Here is a 20683-nt window from a genome sequence, read left to right on the forward strand (position 1 = left end):
TACCCAGCTTCCCCATCTGTGAAAGTGGAGAGTGACTTACCTACTTCATTGGGTTGTCGTGAGAATTCAATTAAATGACGTGTGGGACACTTAGAACAGCACCTGTCACATAGGAAGTGCTAGGGCTGGCTGTCATTATTGGCTTTACAATTATCTAACCATCCTTGTCCTCTTCATTGCCATCATCATCATCATTATCGTCATCATCATTATACTGTTCTAGGATCCTGTGGCCCTAAAGTTTGGTCTTTCTATAACTTATTGTCTAGGACCCTGTTATTTTAAGGATCTGTGTGGTTTCACAATTCTGTTGTTCTTAGTCTATGGTTCTCACATCCTAGTATTCCGGGGTCTTTGGAAACTCTGGGTTCATGCATCGAAAGAAGCCCGGCAGACCCCAATCTCTACACTTGTCATCCCCACACCAGGGCAGGGAGGTATGAGGTTCACTTACAGGTGGCTTCAGTGGTCCGGCGACTGTAGGACTTGCGAACACGGTACCTAACCACCAGCTCACCCCTCTCCACTGTTGGTTCAAACACCTCTCTGGGGGGAATAGGCAGGAGGTGAGGGCAGGGCAGGACCAGGTGGAACCCCCTTTCTCGGACAACAGTGAAAGCGAACACCACCCTTAACCCCAAGCCCTGCCCGCCCTCTCCTCCAGCATTTGCTGAGTATGACTTGGACTTCTACCTTCTGCCTTCCATTTATTACCCAGACCCTTGACCTCATTCTGACTCTTGGTAATCTCTCATCTCGCACCAGCCTCCTCATGGTCTCCCTGACTCCAGCCTCTCCATCCCAGTCCAAGTTAGCCTCCCTACTCACGTAGTTCCAACTCACCCATAGCGGGTCTCCTTCTTCCGCCGGTGGACAAGGAACAGGGCCAAGATGAGGACACAACCGGCAGCCACGACTGCTCCCAGCAATACATACCACCAGGGCCATGAGAAGGCAGGGGCTGGGGGCTCACTCACTGTCAGGGGGTATGGCACACAGGTCATGGATGAAGCCCTGGATCCTGCTCCCCAGGACCCAAAGATATGATGTTGGAGGGAGACAGATGTGGAAATATCTAATGAGGCATGTAGTAGGTAGGTGCATCTACTTATCCAGGGAGATGGACTTGGGTGTGGAAAACACACAAGTTGTGTGAGCAGGGGAGGGGATGTGTGGAGTGTAGGATGGGTGTGTGGAGCGCATGCGAGGAGTATACAAGGAGTATGAGGCTCATGGACAAACGACCAAGGAATGGTCTTGAGGAACATGCACTGATGATGGAGGGGCTTCTATTAAGCGAGGGATAGAAGTGAAATACATGTGCAAAAGAAGGGTGCACAGAATGTCAGATGGGTATTGGAGGAGTTAGAGGTATGTGAGTGAGGAGTAGTTAAGGCATTTTAGATACACCTCATGAGCAACTTTTTGGTAAGGATGTAACGTTGGTGTGAGAGGAGTGTGGGCATGGGAGGAGATGAAATGGGGTGTCAAAGGGTGGGAATGGGTATGTAAGGGATGGAAATGGGTAGGTACGTGCTGAGTGTCCCAGGAGTTTGGTGTGGGTGTGTGCAGAGTGGGAACGGGTTAGGATTGGCGAGTGTTGAGGGAGTAATGTGTAAGGAGCATCACTCCCTGTGTGCAGGAAGAATTGAAGAGTGTGGGATAGTGTGGATCCAAAATTTTCCAGTATTTGCAATGTGGGATATACGGCGAGTGTGTAAAAAGTGTGCAGTCTGTGAATGAGAAGTGTGGGTGTGCACTGGGTTTGGGAGGCATGTGTGAGGAACGAAGGACAATAATAGGATGAATGGGACAGAAGGCTGGCATTAGTGTGGAAAGGGTATGCAAAGAAATGCAGGAAGGCACATAAGGAATCCTTAAGAATAGTAGGTTGAGTTACAAGAGATGAACTATAATAGTGCTAGGAGGGTACAAAGGGTGTTTGAGAATTGCTGGAGAAATATTTGAGAGGGATGGATTTGAGGGGGATAGCTCATCTGCCTGCCCACCCATCCATCCACCTATCTATCTATCCATCCATCCATCCATCCATCCATCCATCCATCCACCATTCATTGAGTACCTACAATGTACGGGGGCCATTCCTGACAACATCAAGGACCACACAAACCCGAGAAGTAGAAGATTAGAATGATGAGTTTGAGAAACATGAAAGAAATGTCTATGGGTATGTTTGTGGTGATGGGGTCCTCACTGGGCATGAAGGCAAAGGAGGGAGGCAAGAGGGTGTGAAGCCCTTACCCAGCTGGTGGATTGGTTGTCCTTGCCCTGTGAGGAGAAAGGACAGAGGGAGGACTCAGAGAGGATAAGACTGGTGTGACACCGGTGAGACTCTCAGGAAGGTTTTGGGTAGGAAAAGAGCCCAGATTGGGGTAACATTGAAAGGTACAGGGAGCAAGTCAGGGCTATCTGGGCAAGACAGGGTCCTCGTGAATCAGTTGAAGGGGGCTGAGCAGGACTTTGGAGTTACCTGGGCGCCAGGGCTCCAGGGGCACAGGGAGGCTCCAGGGTCCATCCCCAGCAGCAGTGTAGGCTGCCACACACACTGTCAGGTTGGGCACCGTCCCATCCCCTTGCAGCTCCAGGGTCACCTCTCTCTTTAGCCCTATGTCCATGAGCACCTAGGACGTCCAGATGTAGCATCAAGGTAAAGCCCCCACCCCGCCACCCCTAACTCTTAAGACTTCACCCTCACCGTTAAGTCCCTATCTTTCTCAAAGCCCCCTCCCCACCCCCTAGCCCTTCACCCCTACCTCTTCCGACCCATCATCCCCACTGTCACCCCCACCTCCATTCTCCATCCCCATGCCCACTCCAACATCAGCTCCACCGGGACTGGGCCATTGCCTCATTCACAGCCCGTCGTCAAGTGCTAGCAAGTGAGGGACTGAACCCTCATCTTTCCACCCAGGTTCCTCTCTTTATCCCCTCCTAACCCCCCACCCTCTCTCTCCCACCCACCTCTCCAACCCAGGGTGCTGCTTGCTCCAAGACCACCTTTGTGCAAATTAGGAAAAGTCACCCCTTCTTCAAGATGTTATACAATTATCTGCTGTAAAATCATGATAGTACATTTGTAAGTCTACTGAAATGTTTTTCACAAGGACTTGTAAATAGCCACTCCCATTCCCTACCCCTTGCCTGGACCCCTTCCCAGGATGTGCCCTCCTAGGTGTAGTGTGGTCTCATATTACCCCAACTGCACTCGTGTCCTGTCCTCCCCATCTCCCTCCACCCAGCCATTCCGCCCCAGCCCAGCCAGCAGCACCCACCTCGGGGGTGTCCTGGCCTCGGTAGGCCAGCCGGTACCCTAACAGGGTGCCCTGCAGGGGCGCCCTTGGCTCCTGCCAACGCACGAGGGCTTGGCTCCCATTCCGCAAGGCGCTAACGTTCTCGGGGGGACCCAGGGGCACTGGAGGACAGGGAAGAGGGGAAGCTGGCACCCCCACCTCTTCCTGACCCCCTCCCCTGTTCCCAGGAAGCAGGGGCAGGGTGCAAAGGGCATGCGCGTGGGCAACTTGTGCAGGCCTCGCATGAGCGGAAGCAGAGGGAAGAGGTCTGGGAGACATGCCAGTGGGCCATGCTGAGGGGTCAGGGACTGGATGGGAAGGACTGAGGCCACATGGGGTAAATGGGGGACAAGAGCTGCTGGGGGTGGCACTGCTGTGAGCATGGTCCAGCAGGGCTGCAAGTGACATCTGCCTCCGACCAGCCCTTTCTTACCTCCCTCTGGTGTCTCCACAGGAAGCCAGTGGGTCCAGGGTGAGGGCCCCTGGCTACTGGTACAGGCCACCCGGATGTGGTAAGGAGTGTGAGGATGGAGGCTGCCCAGCCGAAGTTGGTGAGGGGGGACAAACGCTTGCAAGGTGAGAGGCTCCTCCGGGGGGTCTGGCTCTCCCAGCTGGACACCCACCCCATCATCTGACAGCACAGCCTGGGGACAGGGAAGGGGCATGAGGACAGGATGGTCACGAAATCTCAAGAGGTAGTCAGTCACACAAGTCGTTGGTGGTGGCCCCAGTGTGATTACACAACTTTGCAAGGATGTGTGTGTGTGTGTGTGTGTGTGTGTGTATATGTGAGCTCCATGCTGGGGTAACATGGGCACCTGCATTTGCAAAGCGAGAAGACCACCCAGTTGCACGGTGTGGCTCTGTCATCACTTGCAAAAGCCACCTCTGGCAAGATTTTCCCCTCTCTGAACCTCAGTTTCCTTATCTGGAACATGGGGGCTTGGAGGAGCAAACACCTTCCAAGGCTGCCTAAAGGTTGAAAGTAGGACAAGCTGCACAGCGTGTGGCAGGCGGTCAGCATCAATAGAATGACGATGACATTCAACCACAGGCAAAAGTCGCAAGAGTAGGGACGCCTGGGTGGCTCAGTGGTTGAGCATCTGCTCTCATCTCAGGGCGTGATCTTGGGGTCTTGGGATCGAGTCCCACATCGGGCTCCCCATAGGGAGCCTGCTTCTCCTTCTGCCTATGTCTCTGCCTCTCTGTATGTCTCTCATGAATAAATAAATAAAATCTTTAAAAAAATCAGAAGAGTGGGCATCTCTAGGGGCTGAGGGATACTTGTGGGGAGCTGGTGGGTGGTGATTTGGAGGCTCGTGACAATACATGAACATTCATGTTTAAGGATCTAGGTGGAGAAGCCTGGGTGGCTCTGCAGTTGAGCGTCTGCCTTTGGCTCAGGGCGTGATCCTGGAGTTCCGAGATTGAGTCCATGCAAGGCTTCCTGTGGGGAGCCTGCTTCTCCCTCTGCCTGCATCTCTGCCTCTCTCTGTGTGTCTCTCATGAATAAATAAAAAAATCTTAAAAAAAAAAAAAAAGGATTGGGACGCCTGGGTGGCTCAGCGGTTGAGCATCTGCCTTTGGCTCCGGGTGTGATCCCAGGGTCCGGAGATCGAGTCCCACACTGGGCTCTTTGCATGGAGCCTGCTTCTCCCTCTGCCTGTGTTTCTGCCTCTCTCTCTCTCTCATGAATAAATAAATAAAATCTTAAAAAAATAAAGGATCTAGGTGTACATGAAAGATTATGTACATTATGTATGTTACAGCTCAATAAAAAGAAAATCCCTTTACACATCTGAATTCATTTGACCCTGACGTCAGCCCTGCCTGTGGGTACTGTGTGCATCTCCACTGACAGATGAACACATTGAGTCTCAGAGAGATGGAATCACTTGCCCAAAGTCACCAGCTTGTCACTGACGACGTTGGGAACGAAACCCCAACCTATCTTCAAAACCTTTGCCCCGCTCACAGTGAGGATGTCCATTTAAGAACATGGGTGATAGGGGATCCCTGGGTGGCTCGGCGGTTTGGTGCCTGCCTTTGGCCCAGGGCGCAATCCTGGAGTCCCGGGATCGAGTCCCGCGTCGGGCTCCCGGCATGGAGCCTGCTTCTCCCTCTGCCTGTGTCTCTGCCTTTCTCTCTCTATCATAAGTAAATAAATAAATCTTAAAAAAAAAAAAGAACATGGGTGATAGTAACAATACTTCTCCCCTGTTCAGAGGGGCCGTGTAGCTCAGTGCTAAACACGGATGCTGGATCTGATATTCTAATCCAGCCTCTACCAGCATCTAGCTCTCTCTGTGCCTTAGTCTCCTCATCTATAAAATGGGATAATAGTGATGGTTCCCTGATTTGCAGGGTTGACTTGCAAGCGTTTAACTTGTAAGCGTTTAGAAGAACCTGTGCACACTGAGTGCTTACCGTGATTTTTTTTTAAAGATTTTATTTATTTATTCATGATAGACACAGAGAGAGAGAGGCAGAGACACAGGCAGAGAGAGAAGCAGGCTCCATGCACCGGGAGCCTGACGTGGGATTCGATCCCGGGTCTCCAGGATCGCGCCCTGGGTCAAAGGCAGGCGCTAAACCGCTGCGCCACCCAGGGATCCCTTACCGTGATTATTTTGTGTGTGCGTGAGAGGTTGCCAGAATACAAATGTGAAACTCTGCACACCCTACACAGCAGCACAGGCTGGGAGGCTCATCTGGTCCCTGGGAATAGCATGATCGGCATGGCAGGGGCCACAGCTGGGCAATATATTTGTACAGCCCTGCCACACAGAACCACACACCCTCTACAGCCATACAAGCACAGTCCCACACGGTAAGGACGCTGCCATCCCCCCTCAGGAAGCAACCAGGAGACCCAACCTACACTGCCACACTGTGTGTTCAGAAGGAGTTTACTGCTTATGGGTGTGGACCCAAGATTCTTTGGATCCAAGTCCTGGCTTGGTTATCATCTGCTGTGTGACCTAGAGTGGGTGTCTTTACTTCTCTGAGTCTCCGTTTCTATCTCTGGAAAATGGGCATCCACGAGTCCTCCCTACCTGGCAGGTTGTGAGACTTAATGACATACCGCATGTAAGCTGCTTTGCACACCCTGTCAACAGCTAACATTTCTTGAGGACCGACCCTGTGTCAAGCACCCTGCTTGATACAAGCGCAATCCTAGATGAACTCACTGGCTTTTTACCACCACCCTCTGAGGTCAAATTCTTTTTTCATTCCTATTTCACAGATGAGGAAACAGAGGCCCAGAGAGGTTCAGCAGCTTGCCCGAAGCCACACAGAGTCCTGTGTGGTGAGGATAGCACCATGAGGCCTGGTAGGGAGTGGGCAGTTGGTGGGTAACAGGATGGGTGGGGGGGAGCTGTCCCCATGCCTGCTCTCTGACCTGCAGTGACAGATGGGAAGGGGAACCTCTGCTGGGGTAAAGGGGAGAGAGGGACTTAAGTCCAGACAGTCAGCCTCCCAATGCCCACTCCCACTTCTCTTTTTCCTGTCACCCTCCCGTTCGAACCCTCCCACCCAGGCCAGGCACAGCAGGAAGTGAGCTCTGGAGAAGGAAGAGGACACACTTCTGCTTTCCTTTGCCACTGGACGCATGTGGGTTAGGGGTACGGCTGATGCCTGACCTGGCATTTGAGGTCTCCCAAATGGGCCCAGTCTCGGTGATTGAATCAGTTTTATCTTTTTTTGGCCAATGGGATAGGTCACTTCCCCTCTCTGGGCCTCAGTTCCTTCCCTTGAAAACGGGAAGATTAGCAGATTATTTTCTAGGTTTTTTTTTTTTTTTAATTTTAATTTTTATTTTTATTTTCTAGGGTTAAAATGACAAGTGAATGAGATTATGTCTGGGGCATGTAATTAAAAGAAAGACGGCTCTTACTCGATGGAGCACTGGCTCTGAATGGACTCTAAGGATAAGGAGGTGAAGGGGATTGTATGGGTTTGGGGAGATGCGGGTTTGAATCCCACCTCCGCCACTTCCCACCTGTAATCTTGGCCAGGTTGTTTAACTACTCTGAGCCTTAGTTTCTTCATCTGGAAAGCAGGTGTAACCATAGACCCTGCTCCATAAACACACAAGGGGGTGTGCGTAAGGAACTGACGCTCCATAAAAGCTGGTCATTATTAATTATTGTCATCTGTCTTGGCAGGCACTATCCAAGCCTCACTCCAATTTCCAAATCTCAGAAAACATCAGGCCAGAACTTTGTCTTGTACTCAGAGATCTGCATTTGTTTTTCTTAGTATAGAATTGGAATGAATTTGGTGTTGAAAGCTGGGTCAAGAGCGTTTCAGGTCACGTACTCCTCCAGCAAACATGCCCTACTAGAGGGGCACCTGGTGGCTCAGTGGCTGTAGCATCTGCCTTTGGCTCAGGTCGTGATCACGGGATCCTGGGATCGAGTCCTGCATTGGGCTCCCCCTGAGGAGCTTGCTTCTCCCTCTGCCTGTGTCTCTGCCTCTTTCTCTGTGTCTCTCATGAGTAAATAAATAAAATCTTAAAAAAAAAAAAAAGGTGCCCTACTTGAGGTCAGCACTGGGCAATCGTGAGGACCCAGTGGTGACTGAGATAGCCGGGACCAGCCTTTCCAGAGCTCCCAGTCTCGTGTGGGGACAGACTTACCCCCAGATATTGACAACCCCGAGTGATCAGGGCTGGGATGGGAGAAGCATAAGGCTGTGGGCACCCGATGGTGAAAGAGATGGCTCTGAGCCCTGCTGTCTCAGGACTCCTACTCTGGCCAGTCAATATTACTAATACAAAAAAAAAGTTAAAACAGGTGATAGCTTATTATGCATTTCCCGTATTCCAGATGCTATTTTAAGTTTGTTGTCTACATTCACTTATTGAATTCTTACAGCAAGCCTATCTGCCCATTTTACAGATGAGAGAACTGAGGTCCAGTGATGTTAAGTCACGGTCTAAGCTCCTGCAGCCAGTGCTGGGGGAGTCAGGATTTGAACCCAGGACATCTGGTGGGACTTGAGGCTCTACTGCCTCTCAACACATGAATGGCTGGGAGGGCGGGTTTCCCAGGGAGGAGATGGGGGCTTCTGTGTGGTGGAAGGAGGGCTGAGCAAATGTGAGGTCTCACCTGCAGGGTGCAGTGCGTGAGGGGATAGATGCCACTCAGGCCTGGAGTCCAAGCCACCTCCAGCTCTGTGGGCTGGCGGGAAACCAGGTGGAGGTTGCGGGGCCGCTGGGGGAGCACTGTGGAGAGATGAGGGGAAGGACTGACCCTGGGGGGCCTTTGCCCAAGCTCCCCTCCACCCCCACCCTGCCCTTTACCTCAGCTCCGACCTTTGGCCCAGACCCCACATCCTCTGACACCCAGCTCCCCAGCTCCCTTTCCTGTCACCTGTGATGGTGGCTGTGCGGGATGTGGTGACCCCCTTGGCATTATGGGCTTCACAGGAGAAAGAAGATGTCTTGTTCAAGCCTGGGGAGCCATAGAAAGAGAGGCCCAGTGTCAGAGAGGGGAGGGAGGATTTCCCAGGCATGCTGGGCCACCTCCTACCATGCCCTGCCTGATAGAGTCAGGGCGGCCCACATGGGCACCTGCTTGAAGGGAGAGTTGTGGGGGCGGGCGGGATGAATTGTGAGCACAGGCCTCCATCGCCAGCCCAAGGAGAGGCTGATGGCCTCAGTCCTAATGCTCCACCACATAAACACACACACCTACTGATGCACACCAGCACCCATACAGATACACACATACATATATACACACTTAGCACATAGATTTATAAAAACCCACATAGAAAAAAAAAACCCCACATAGACACACACACACTTATATACTCACACAGGCAACACTTAGAAACACACATGCTAAAACACACATACTTATGCGTGTGCACAGAGGTAGTTACAAATAGACACACCAGGCACATACACCAACACAGTTATACACACACTTGCAAAAGCACACATACTCATACCTAGACACACACCAACACACACATTCATGTGCACACGCACACAGGATCACATAGAGCCTCACGGATGCACATAGTGGCACAGATCCCTAACAGGCACACACCAAAGGAGCACCCTCATGGATGTGTGTAAAGCTAGAGGTGTTTGCTCATTTTAAAGCTCAAAGCTCAGCTCCTAGCAGCTCCCCTCCTTCTCCTTCCCTCCCTAGCCTCCGGGTGTTTCTGGAAAACAGGCATCAGGCATGTTCCTACCTCAGGAACTCTGCATTTCTGTTCTCTCTGCTTGGATCAGTCTTCCCACAGATGTGCACATGGCTCCCTCCCACCCTCCTTCACATTTGGTACCCAGACCCCCCCTTCTCCTTGGCTCTGTCCCTGGCTGCCCTGTTGAGAGCTGGGACCTCACGTCCACATCTACCGTCTCCTCAGTTTTACTTCTCCTCTTTGGGTCTTCTCATCACCACATACTTTACCTATTACCTATTACCTTTACCTATACCTATTACCTGTATATCTTGCTCACTCAGCTACTTGTCAGCTCCAGGACTGCGGGGGTTTCTATCTCTTCTGTTCTCTGCTGTCTGCCCTAGGGCCTACAATGGCCTTGCACACAGTAGGTACTCCATAAGTGCCTGTTGAACGAGTGAATGAATCTATGCGTATGCCTTTGTGTACTTATGAGTGTTTCTGGGTATGTATGTATGTAGAAATGTGAGCTTGTGTAATTCTCCGGGTAAGTGATTTAATATGTGTCTTTTTTCTTTTGTTAAGGTCTTATTTATTTATTTATTTGAGAGAGAGAGATAGGGAGAGAGAGCACAAGCCAGCTCCCTGCTGGGCAGGGAGCCCATCCCAGGGTCCTGGGATCCAGACCTGAGCCCAAGGCAGATGCTTAACCAACTGAGCCACCCAGATGTCCCAATATGTGTCTTGAGTACCTATTTCTGGGTGTCTGGGGGTGGACTGCCCCCCCTCTGCAGTGTGGTGCTGGTGGGAACACAGGCAGACACACACCGGCACAAAGACATGCACTGAGAGACAAACATGACACAGACACACAAACACAGACATACACAGCTATACAACATCCACAGATTCACACACAGAGAAATAGAGACACACACGGTGGGTGACAGGATGTAGGAGGACCAAGTCTGAGTCTGCACGTGCGACCGCAGGTCTGTGTGTGTCTATGGATGTTGCGTGCCTGTGTGTGCCTCCTGCTCGGTCTGCGTGTGTGTGTGTGTGTGTGTGTGTGTGTGTGTGCGCGCGCCTGTGTTCTCACCACCACCATCCACCCGCAGACACAGAGTTTCCTTTTCTCAGTCGGCAGAGGGAGCGGACCCAGGGAAAGTGGGCCGAGGACGGAAGGGGGTGGGCAGGGGCGCTCCCCAGCGCCGCTGCCCGGGCACAGCTCCCCGCCAAGGTCAGGTGCCCGGCGCAGCCCTCGCCGGCGGGGGAGGGCAGGAGCGCCCCGGGACGGCTGCCCGAGGGGGGGAGCCTGGGGCCGCTCCAGCCACCTGGCACGTGGGGGCCCGCCAGGGTCACCATGCGGGGGCTGGCGCTGCCCGCCCGCCCGCCCGCCCGAGGAGCCCTGGGGCGGGAGGGAGTTCTGGAACCCGGTCCCGTTCCAACCGCAGCATTCCTGCCCCCGCCTGAGTCACCGGGGCGCCCCCCTCCCGCTCCGGCACTTCCGGTGGCCTGGGGGGCCGCGGCCCAGGATCCCCCTTCCTCGGCCCGGCGCACCTCGAGGACGGGGAGAGCAGGGATGAGGGGCCCTGGGACCCTCTCCCCTCCAGCGGGCTCTGCCTCCGCGGCTGGAGCGGGCCTGCTCCAGATGTGCTTTCCAGATGCACTGTCCCTCTCCCTCTCCCTCTCCCTCTCCCTCTCCCTCTCCCTCTCCCTGTCCGCTCCTCCTCCCCCCTCCCCCGCGCTTTTTCCGAGGGAATCAGAGGGATGGAAGGAGAGAGGGCACGCCCTGAGTCAGAGATCGAGGGACAGACACACATAAACGGACAAAATTCCTTGACACAGCCCCCCTCCCGCCCCCACCCAGCACACACAGTGAATCACACAGGGGCCGTTACTGGCACAGAAACAGAAAACCGGGCACTGGCTAAGCGACCAAGGGCTGATGGCAAACGCGCAGGGACACCAGTATCCACTCAGCGACTTGCACGCATGTACACAGGGGCTGACATCCGGGCACACACACAAACATATATCCACAAACATAAACACACAAACATGGGTACCTGGACTACAAACACCTAGCAACACAATGTGCCAGGCTGACACTGACAAACACATAAGCCCTCCCCAGGCTGAAATACACACACACCGCGAGCGACACACGCACATGGAAGTCGAGGCAGCCCCGCGGATACACACCAGGACATGAATGAGGTTGATGTTGACTTGCTTGCAAACAAACACAGCCAGTCCTTCAAACACAGCTGGACACTCAGGTTGCTTCAGACACATATACGGAGATGCAGACTATACAAAAACACACGCTTGCATAAACACTGATGCAGACACTCAGCTGCCGTGTGCACGGAGGCGGCATAGACGCACACATACACGCTGGTTGGTAAGTTTATGGCCCAAGAGGAAATCAGGGCTGGGGTTGATACACAGGGAAACAGGACAGAAGCAGTTGTGAGTTGTTGCTGCCTGCTGTGAATCTCTCTCCTTCATACACACAGACACACACACACACATGCACAGATACAGGGTCCATGTGAGAGTCACAGACCAACACACTCACCTTGTGACACATACGAGAAACCACAGAGACATCCATGGACACAGGCATAAATACACACGGACAGCCATAGTCAGGAGCAACACACCGAGGAACACCGAGCTGTCCACTGATACATCCTGATTCCACAAGGATACAGATGCCCCCACCAAGACACACTCACAGCCATAGATGCACACCTGTGAGGTGACTAAAGGAGGTATATACTAAACAGCCACAAAACACTGCCTTCCCTCACTTTGCCATCTCTCCACCCCGCCCCCACACCCACACTCCACCTTCACACAATGAGTCACACCTGTGAACACACAAACACAAAGGAGGACAGACACCAGGCTGACACTGGTATTCTTAGACACACACACACGTGCGTGCACACACTAAAAATCCATAGAAGCTGGCCTGCCCTAAAGTGCAGCCTCATCCAAGGAGGTTGATGCCAACAGACACTGAGACACAGAGATGCAGATCCAGTGGGACATGGATGCGTCCACACCCAGACCTCACACACACACACAGAGACACACATACAGACAGCCTCCCCCTACAGCTCTACCACACACTGATACACACGCAGGCCCTCTTATGCCCGTGGCGAGGGGTGTGTGTGGGGCATTTCTCCTTCCTGGGATGGGGTGCGGGGCCCATCCCCCACTCCATTCCCATCTCCAGGGTCCTGCCAGGTTGACTCAGACCCCAGAGCCACGGACCTGAGTCACCCCTCTAAGGGCTGGCATGCTCACCACCTCATCCTTGCACACTCAGGGTCCCCGGAATGTTGAGAATGTGGACACCTCCCTCTCCTGCCTGGGGAGACCCTCAGGCAGGAGGTTCCCCTCCCATCTCTGCAGATGAGGCTGCAGGTTGGAGGTGCCAGAAGCTGAAGCCCTCCACGGTCAGCTGCCTCCCTCTGCCTGATCCTAACCCGGTTGTGTTCCCCAATCTCTCCTTCCTCAGTGAGCGTGGTAGGGGGGACCTCTGCATCCAGCGGCCCTAGCTCTGCCTCTGACTGTTCCGTGATCCCAAGTGAGGTCCTGCCCATTGATGCGGTGCTGAAGGGGATGGAACTAGGAGAGTCTCTATTGCTTCTCAGACCTCTCTGTCCTGTCTCTCTCTCCATCTTAGGTTACCCGGGTGGCCTGTCTCTCCTGTGTCTCTTGTTCTCTCTCTCCCGGTGACTGTCCCACCCTCTCTTCTGTCTCTGCTTTCAGCTTGGCCTGCCCCAGTGAAGCTTTTCAGATCCAGAGGTGGGCAGGTTGAAGGAGGTGGAGGAGAGGAGGGCAGGGTTACTTCCGATGCCCTGCTTAGGGTCAAGGGCTGATAACGGGGCATTAGGCCCACACACACATTTGGGCCATGGGGCAGCTCAGAGGAAACCCAGGACAAAGGGTTCTATTCAGACAGGCTGGGATGAATGAGGAGACAGAGGGACAGGGAGACAGACACATACAGAGAAGCAGAAAAAAGAGAAACAGAGAACGAGATGACAGAGAGACAGAAGGGGCCAGAGAAAGCATACAGAGGGACACGAGGGGATAGATAGGGACAGACATGCAGGGACAGATAGACAGAGAGAAAACAGAGAGAGAGAAAGAGGGGGGGTGGACAATGAGACAGACAATGAAGGACAGAGGGACAGAGGCACGGGAGGTGCCCATGCTCCCCACTCCCATCCTTTTTTTTTTTTTTTTTTTTAAATTTTTATTTATTTATGATAGTCACATACAGAGAGAGAGAGAGGCAGAGACACAGGCAGAGGGAGAAGCAGGCTCCATGCACCGGGAGCCCGACGTGGGATTCGATCCCAGGTCTCCAGGATCGCGCCCTGGGCCAAAGGCAGGCGCCAAATCGCTGTGCCACCCAGGGATCCCTCCCCACTCCCATCCTGTCTGGCCTTCGGTGCTGAGCTGGCTACAACCCCAGGCTTACCTGGAATGCGCAGCGTGTGCTGGGCACTGTGGGTCGCGGCTAGAGGTAGGGGGACGGCATCCTGGAGCCAGAGTAGATCCACAGGCTCTGGGGGTCCCTCAGCCCGGCAGCTCAGGTTAAAGGGGGTATTGGCGGCCACGGTTCTGTCCTCGGGCTCCTCCAGGAAGTAAGGCAGGCCTGGGGAGGGTGGTAGTCATTGAGGTCCCTCTGAGTCCCCCTCCCCAGGTGTCTGACTCACTGCTAGGACGTTGCAGGCTGCAGATTCTTTACCCCCCCATATCTGATCCCGAAGGACACCCAAACTTCCTTCAGATGTCTGACCTCTCAGGCCTCTACCCTCAGATCACATGATCCCAGTATCTGATGCCCCAGCCAGTGTCTGACCCGAGGGACATCTGAGTCCCTCATGTCTCTTTTCCAAAATGTCTGGCTTCTCATCCCATTTTACCAATGGGTAAAGTGAGGGCCCCAGGGGTGGGGGAGAGGGTTAAATTGTACCTCTGACCCCTTATCCAATCCCCAGAATGTCCTACCCCCACTATGACCCTAGGACATGCCACAACCCCCAAGATGTCTTCCCCCCCACCCAGGGACAGATCATCTCACCCAGTCCTGCCCCTAGTAATTCAGAGATTCCTCAGTAATTCCTGACCCCCAAAGATCGCTGACACTCCCAGGCTGCATGTCCCCGGGGGACACCCTGAATTCTCCAGCACGTTCTGATCACTCAGGTTTCTTGCCCTCCCATGGCCTCTGAGCCCAGGGCTCACCCTCCAGCCCAACGTAGCCAGGCTGCGACACGAAGGTCTTTCCTCCCAGGACCACGGCACATTGGTACCACCCGGCGTCTGAGAGCTGCAGGGATGAGATTCTAACCAGGCAAGAGGAGAGAGAGAAAGGGTCAGTGCCGGACACTGGGCGGGGGTAATCAGAACTGAAACAGGGGGTTTGGACTAGAAACTCCTCAAAGCTAAGAAGTGGGTAGTATTATTAACTCGTCTTACAGAACAGGAAAGTGAAACCCAGAGTTACATCACATGCTCCAAGCCACACGGCTAGCGAGTGGCCACACCAGGGTCCTAGCCCAGGTGGGGCTCCTGCCCATAGCTTTTCACCCACCACGTGCTGGAGGTGGCAGTGGGGGAGGACAGGGATCAGGAGGGGTGAAGCCGGTCAGGGGGAGGCTGGGCACCTGAGTTGGCTGACCACCTTCCAGTCATCCTGCCCGTCTTCACCCAGGGGCACCTGGGTCTGGGTACTGTCCGCCAGCTCCAGCACCTGTCCATCCCGAAGCCACGTCACCTCGGGGGGCTCCCCCTGAACCTGGAGCTCACACCGAAGGGCCCCGGTGAGTCCTCGGGCACCGGTGATGTTCCTTGGACTCCCCACAAAGGGGTCTGCCTCAGCCTGTGTGCCTGCTGGGAGACCGGAGACAGGGAAGACTTAGCTTAGGAACCCCTGCTTCCTCCCAGCCTGCCAGGCCCTTAGGCTCACATAGTTGTAAAGTGACCTCAGCGGGGGGGCGGTGGAGGGTGGAGGCTTGGGGGAGGATGGGAGCCTTCCCAGGGGACTGGGGTCCGGCCTCCATCCTCCCAGGGGCCCCTATCCTTGGTCCGTCGGGAAGTAGGCCCGGGTCTGGCAGCCTCCCACGCCCCTGGACTGCCCGGCCTGCCCGGCAGGGCCAGCCCCCTGGCTCCCCCACCCCTGCTGCCCTCCCTTAGGGTCTCTAGGGACTTGATAGATCGGGCTGGTGGATGGTGAGGATGAAAAAGAGGTGGGGAGGGAGAGGAGAGAGAGAGAGAAAGAGGGAAGGAGAGACGGAGAGAAGCCAAAGTCAGGCAAGAGGAGTCAGAGACAGCAAAGAACAGAGACTGGAGAGACACAGGGGATGAGAGATGAGGAGAGAGACAGTGAGAGGGAAGGAAGTTAGGGGAGAGACACTGAAGGAAACAGAGACACAGACAGAGACAGAGAAAGAGACATCATAGAGACATCTAGAAAATAGGGAGAGATAAAGATGGAGACCAGGTCAGAGAAATGAATCTCACAGAGATGGTGGAGATAGAGCCAGCACCAGAGAACTTTGGCCCAGAGGTGGAGCAGACAGGCAGTGACGGGGTAAGGACAAGTGTGTGTGTGGGGGTGACAGTGAGGAGGGTTTTCCCCAGAGCTCCGCAGCCCTCCTCAACCCACTGCCTGACTTAATTACTCCTTTCTGGAAGATTCCTTCCGGGGCAGCCCCCAGCTCAGCCCCTCTCCCTAAGGCCCTCCGGGGCAAGCCCAGCCCCGCTCCAGCCCTCTATGTCCACCTCTTTCCGACTCGGACCCTCCGAGTTTCTGTTTCTGGTCCTGTTCCTCTCGGAGCCCCTTTCTCTCGCCGGCCCCTCTCCGCTTGTCTCCGGGCCTCCCTGTCTCCCTCTCGGGGTCCCTCAGACGCTCCTGGAGCCAGCCCGGACTCCCCCCAACACCTGCCATCCACCCCCACACCGCTCCCTCCTGCCCCAGCCCAGCCACGGGGGTCCTCCCCGCTCGGGCCCCCATCACTCACCCGGGGGGGCCAGGCACCCCCAGCAGCACAGCGCCAAGCACCAGGCCAGCGGGACCCTGCCCATCCTCGGGGCACCACGCAAACGATGCCAAACTTTCCTCAGAAGTTGCTGGGCGCCCCGCGGGAGAGGGGGCAGGGCCGGGCTGTCCCCGGCCCTCCCCCCCGGCTGCGGGCTCCCGGGATCTGGCACTGCCTGCCTGCCGCGGCGGGCCCCTCGCTCAGCGGCCGCCCTCCTTGCTCCCCAGCCTCCTACTCTCCCTCCCAGACTTCGGGCAACCCTTCCCCGCCCCTGGCTCCCCCTCCGCCTCCGCCCCCGCCCACCAGGCCGGAGCCCCGGGGGCCACCGGGCTTGGAGGGGTTAACTCGGGGAGGGGAGGACCGGCCCTGTCTTAAAGGGGCCTCGGAGGGAGGCTGCGGAGGGGGAAGGGGTCCCCAAAGGCTGCACCCCGAATCCCGGCCAGCGAGGCAGGGAGGCTGTGCGGGTGGCTCTATCCCGGCTCTGGGCGCTGTCCCTCCAGGCTCTTCAGCGTCTGGTAAACATTCTTCCAGAACTCCACTCCTCTCTCAGCCCTTGAGACAGCCCCCTCCTCTGCCTCCACCCCCCAGCCCAGCCCCGGCAGGCACCCCCCCTCACACTCTCAGCTCCTCGGCGGGACACACACACTCAGATGTCATCCACACTCGGAGGCTGGGACAGCGGGAGGCGTGCAGGGGCACGCTGCTGGCCCACGGACCCACTCAGACAAGCCGGATCAGGAACTCCGTGCCCGCAGAAACTCAGAAACCAGAAACGGGAGGACGCAGCTGGGTGGGCATCCCCTGCGTAGACTCAGGGCAGACGTGGGCCCTCATAACAAAAAAAAGACCCACCCCACGAGGGCAGAGAAACAGGACACAAGGGTAGGGGCACTCACTAGGGGTGCCCAAAGATCCGGGTTGGAATCCCAGCTCTACCTCTCGCTGTGTGACCTTGCAAGTGACTGGCCTCCCTGAGCCTCTGTGTGTCCGTCTGTAAGATGGGGGAATAAGGATAGAGCCCACTTGGTAAGCCAGAGGGAGGATGTCAGGACACATGCAGTTCTTCACATGCGGTAACACAGCTGACAAGGTGCCCTGGAGTGTTTGCCTGTCATCTGTTTGTCCCTCATCTGTTGTCTCCTTCTGGCCGTCTCCGTCTGGTGGGACCGTGCACCCTGGTCCTTGAAGATGGATCTGGTGCCTGTGTGTGTCGGTTTTACGGTTTATCTGTTTCGCATCCCTCTTTGTTTTTGCACATGGGGGTGGGGGTCCTCTGCAAGCCTGGGTGTCTGCGCAGGAGGAGGTCGGACATTCATCTCTGTGCTCCAGGCCGTTCTGCTTGTATAGGACATGCTCTCCCCACCCCTGTCGCTTCTGAAACTCCAATCTGACCCTGCCGGGATGCCTGGGTGGTTCAGAGGTTGAGCATCTGCCTTCAGCTCAGGTCGTGATCCCAGAGTCCTGGGATATAGTCCCACAATGGGCTCCCCACAGGGAGCCTGCTTCTCCCTCTGCCTGTGTCTCTGCCTCTCTCTGTGTGTCTCTTGTGAGAAAATAAATAAAATCTCAAAACAAACAAACAAACAAACATAAAAAACAACTCTGGGCAGCCCGGGTGGGTGGCGCAGCGGTTTAACGCCGCCTTCAGCCCAGGGCATGATCCTGGGGCCCCGGGATCGAGTCCCACGTCAGGCTCCCTGCATGGAACCTGCTTCTCCCTCTCCCTGTGTCTCTGCCATTCTCTCTGTCTCTGTGTCTCTCATGAATAAATAAAGATAAAATCTCTGACCCCGTCCCTCTCCTGCTTAACTGTGAGTCTCCACTGTGCCGGGGTTGAGCTCTCAGCTCCTCAGCCTGGCACTCAGTGCTCTTCACTTAAAGCATCCCTGAGCTGTCTTATGTGTGTCACTTCACTGAGGGCCTCAGCTTCTGTCCCACCACCAAAGCCAGACTCTCGGGGTCCTCTTGGACATCTCCCCACCTTGCAGTAAGTTACTAAGTCCCTGCGGAGGACCCAGCTCCAGAGACCTCTCTCCCGCCTGATGTTGCCCTCCTCCCTGTGACCTCACCCTGGTCCAGCTTCCTCCTTCCTGGTCTTCCAGCCACCACCACTCTCCCTCCCTCTAACCTGTCACCAGTGAGACAAGACAAATGTTTCTCAATCCCAAATCAGACTTTTTCTTTCCTTTGCCCCAAACCTTTCAAGATAAAATCTTTTTTGTTTGTTTGTTTGTTAAGATTTTACTTATTTATTCACGAGAGACACAGAGAGAGAGGCAGAGACATAGGGAGAGGGAGAAGCAGGCTCCCCGCGAGAAGCCCGATGCAGAACTTGATCCTAGGACCCCAGGATCACGACCTGAGCCAAAGGCAGACGCTCAACCACTGAGCCACCCAGGTGCCCCCAAGATAAAATCTTATTTACCTCAGGTCCTCTGGCATCAACTTGCGTCTCCCTCTCCTGTCCCCAGGCTTCTCTCTGAGCTCACTGGTGTTGGAGCATCCTTCCGCAGCCTTGTCCCCACCTCCTGCACCCCCATGTCAGTCATCCCCCCCATTACAACTCTGCTGGTCCTTCCCAGTCTACCCTAGGTCTCCCCTTGTCTGCCCTCAATACTTCCATCCTTTACTCTGGCAACGCCCCATGGGTAGTCATGATATATTTATTGCCACATTATGTATCTGCTGTCTGTCTTGTCCTGCTGCTCTGTGGGCTCTGAAAGAACAAGGACAGGGTCTATCTTGGTCACCACTGCATCCCCATCAGCCTATAAAAGGCCTGTGATAAAGGGGCCAATTAATTATTGTGGCTTTTGGGGTGCTTGGGTGGCTCAGGACCAGTTAAGTGTCTGCCTTTGGCTCAAGTCATGATCCCGGGGTCCTGGAATCAAGCCCCAGGTCGGGCTACCTGCTCAGCGGGGAGTCTGCTTCTCCCTCTCCCTCTGTGATGTATCTTGCTCTTGCTCTCAAGTAAATAAGTAACATCTTTAAAAAAAGTTATCATGGCTTTTTTGGAGGGTGGTGCAAACTTTGTGCAAAGTTCTGCCCATCTGTTTATTTTATTTTTTAAAATTTTATTTATTTATTCATGAGAGACACAGAAAGAAAGGCAGAGACACAAGCAGAAGAAGAAGCAGGCACCATGCAGGGAGCCCAATGTGGGACTCGATCCTGGGTCCCCAGAATCACACCCTGAGTCAAAGGTGGCGCTAAACCACTGAGCTACCCAGGCTGCCCTGCCCACCTGTTTAAATACGCGGGGGGACCCTCCACACCTAGGGCTCTCTGTACACCTCGCTGTGCCTTGCCAACTGGTATCTGTGTTTTCTCACTCAAGAAAAATTTGCTGAGCACCTACTATGTGCTTGCAATTTGCTTTCAGATGCATTTAACAAAATGAGATGAACAGGTGAACAGAAATGTCACCTGTGCCCAGAACTGGGGGTTCCACAGTGGGCGAGAGGAACGTCTGCCCCCATGGGGTTCATATTTCACAGGGAAGGAGAGACCACAACCAGATAAAAATTTATCAAGGCACAGTATGGGCAGCAAAGAAAAACAAAGTAGTGAAGGGAATACCAAGGGGTGAGAGTTCCATTTTTTTTTAAGATCTTATTTATTTATTCATAAGAGACACAGAGACAGACAGAGACACAGGCAGAGGGAGGAGCAGGATCCATGCAGGGATCCCGACATGGGACCCGATCCTGGGACTCCAGGATCGCACCCTGGGCCTAAGGCGGGCGCTAAACAGCTGAGCCCCCCGGGCTGCCCGAGAGTTCCATTTTAAACGGGGTGGTCAGGGAAGAGCACTCTGAGGTTATGATTAAGATAAATTAGCAAGTGTATCATGGAGGAAAGGACCTTCTAGGGAGAAGGGACAGCTAGTTCAATGGCCTGGAGGCAGGCACGTGAAGAAATTCAAGGAGAACTGAGCATCTGGAATGGATGATAAGGTCAGGGAGGGCCTTGGCCTACCAAGGACATTAGCTTCAGGTGTACAACTAGTGATTTGATATTTGCGTCTATTTCTAAATAATTACCACAACAATTCTAGTTACCATCTGCCACCAACCAATGCAAGAGTTTATCTTGTGATGACAACTTTTTTTTTTTTTTTAAGGTTTATATTTTTAGAGACATCTAGGTGGC

The 20683-nt window shown here is 54.4% G+C and overlaps 1 protein-coding gene and 1 long non-coding RNA gene across 6 annotated transcripts in view; one reads left to right on the forward strand and one right to left on the reverse strand.

The window, feature by feature from the left end:
• LOC144285573 (uncharacterized) overlaps window positions 1–6755 on the forward strand; it is a 15041-nt gene extending 8286 nt beyond the window's left edge. The window contains exon 3 of one of the 2 annotated variants that reach the window (XR_013353842.1): window positions 6559–6755. This is a non-coding gene — a long non-coding RNA (uncharacterized LOC144285573). The remainder of the gene's footprint in view (window positions 1–6558) is intronic. The other variant, XR_013353843.1, reaches the window with a different exon arrangement.
• Window positions 1–16788, reverse strand: part of AXL (AXL receptor tyrosine kinase) — a 27539-nt gene extending 10751 nt beyond the window's left edge. The window contains exons 1-12 of one of the 4 annotated variants that reach the window (XM_077850713.1): window positions 16514–16787; window positions 15158–15380; window positions 14736–14836; window positions 13966–14142; window positions 8690–8770; window positions 8426–8541; window positions 3745–3955; window positions 3294–3433; window positions 2492–2642; window positions 2263–2289; window positions 844–976; window positions 455–546 (exon numbers count right to left, since the gene is read on the reverse strand). In XM_077850713.1, the coding sequence (XP_077706839.1) occupies window positions 455–546; window positions 844–976; window positions 2263–2289; window positions 2492–2642; window positions 3294–3433; window positions 3745–3955; window positions 8426–8541; window positions 8690–8770; window positions 13966–14142; window positions 14736–14836; window positions 15158–15380; window positions 16514–16577 (1516 nt within the window). In that variant the 5' untranslated portion in view covers window positions 16578–16787. Of the gene's footprint in view, window positions 1–454; window positions 547–843; window positions 977–2262; window positions 2290–2491; window positions 2643–3293; window positions 3434–3744; window positions 3956–8425; window positions 8542–8689; window positions 8771–13965; window positions 14143–14735; window positions 14837–15157; window positions 15384–16513 lie in introns of all 4 variants that reach the window. The other 3 variants (XM_077850709.1, XM_077850723.1, XM_077850706.1) reach the window with 3 other exon arrangements.
• Window positions 16789–20683: the final 3895 nt, after the last annotated feature.

Source organism: Canis aureus, chromosome 1 (genome assembly GCF_053574225.1).
Source record: "Canis aureus isolate CA01 chromosome 1, VMU_Caureus_v.1.0, whole genome shotgun sequence".
Classification (NCBI taxonomy): Eukaryota; Metazoa; Chordata; class Mammalia; order Carnivora; family Canidae; genus Canis; species Canis aureus.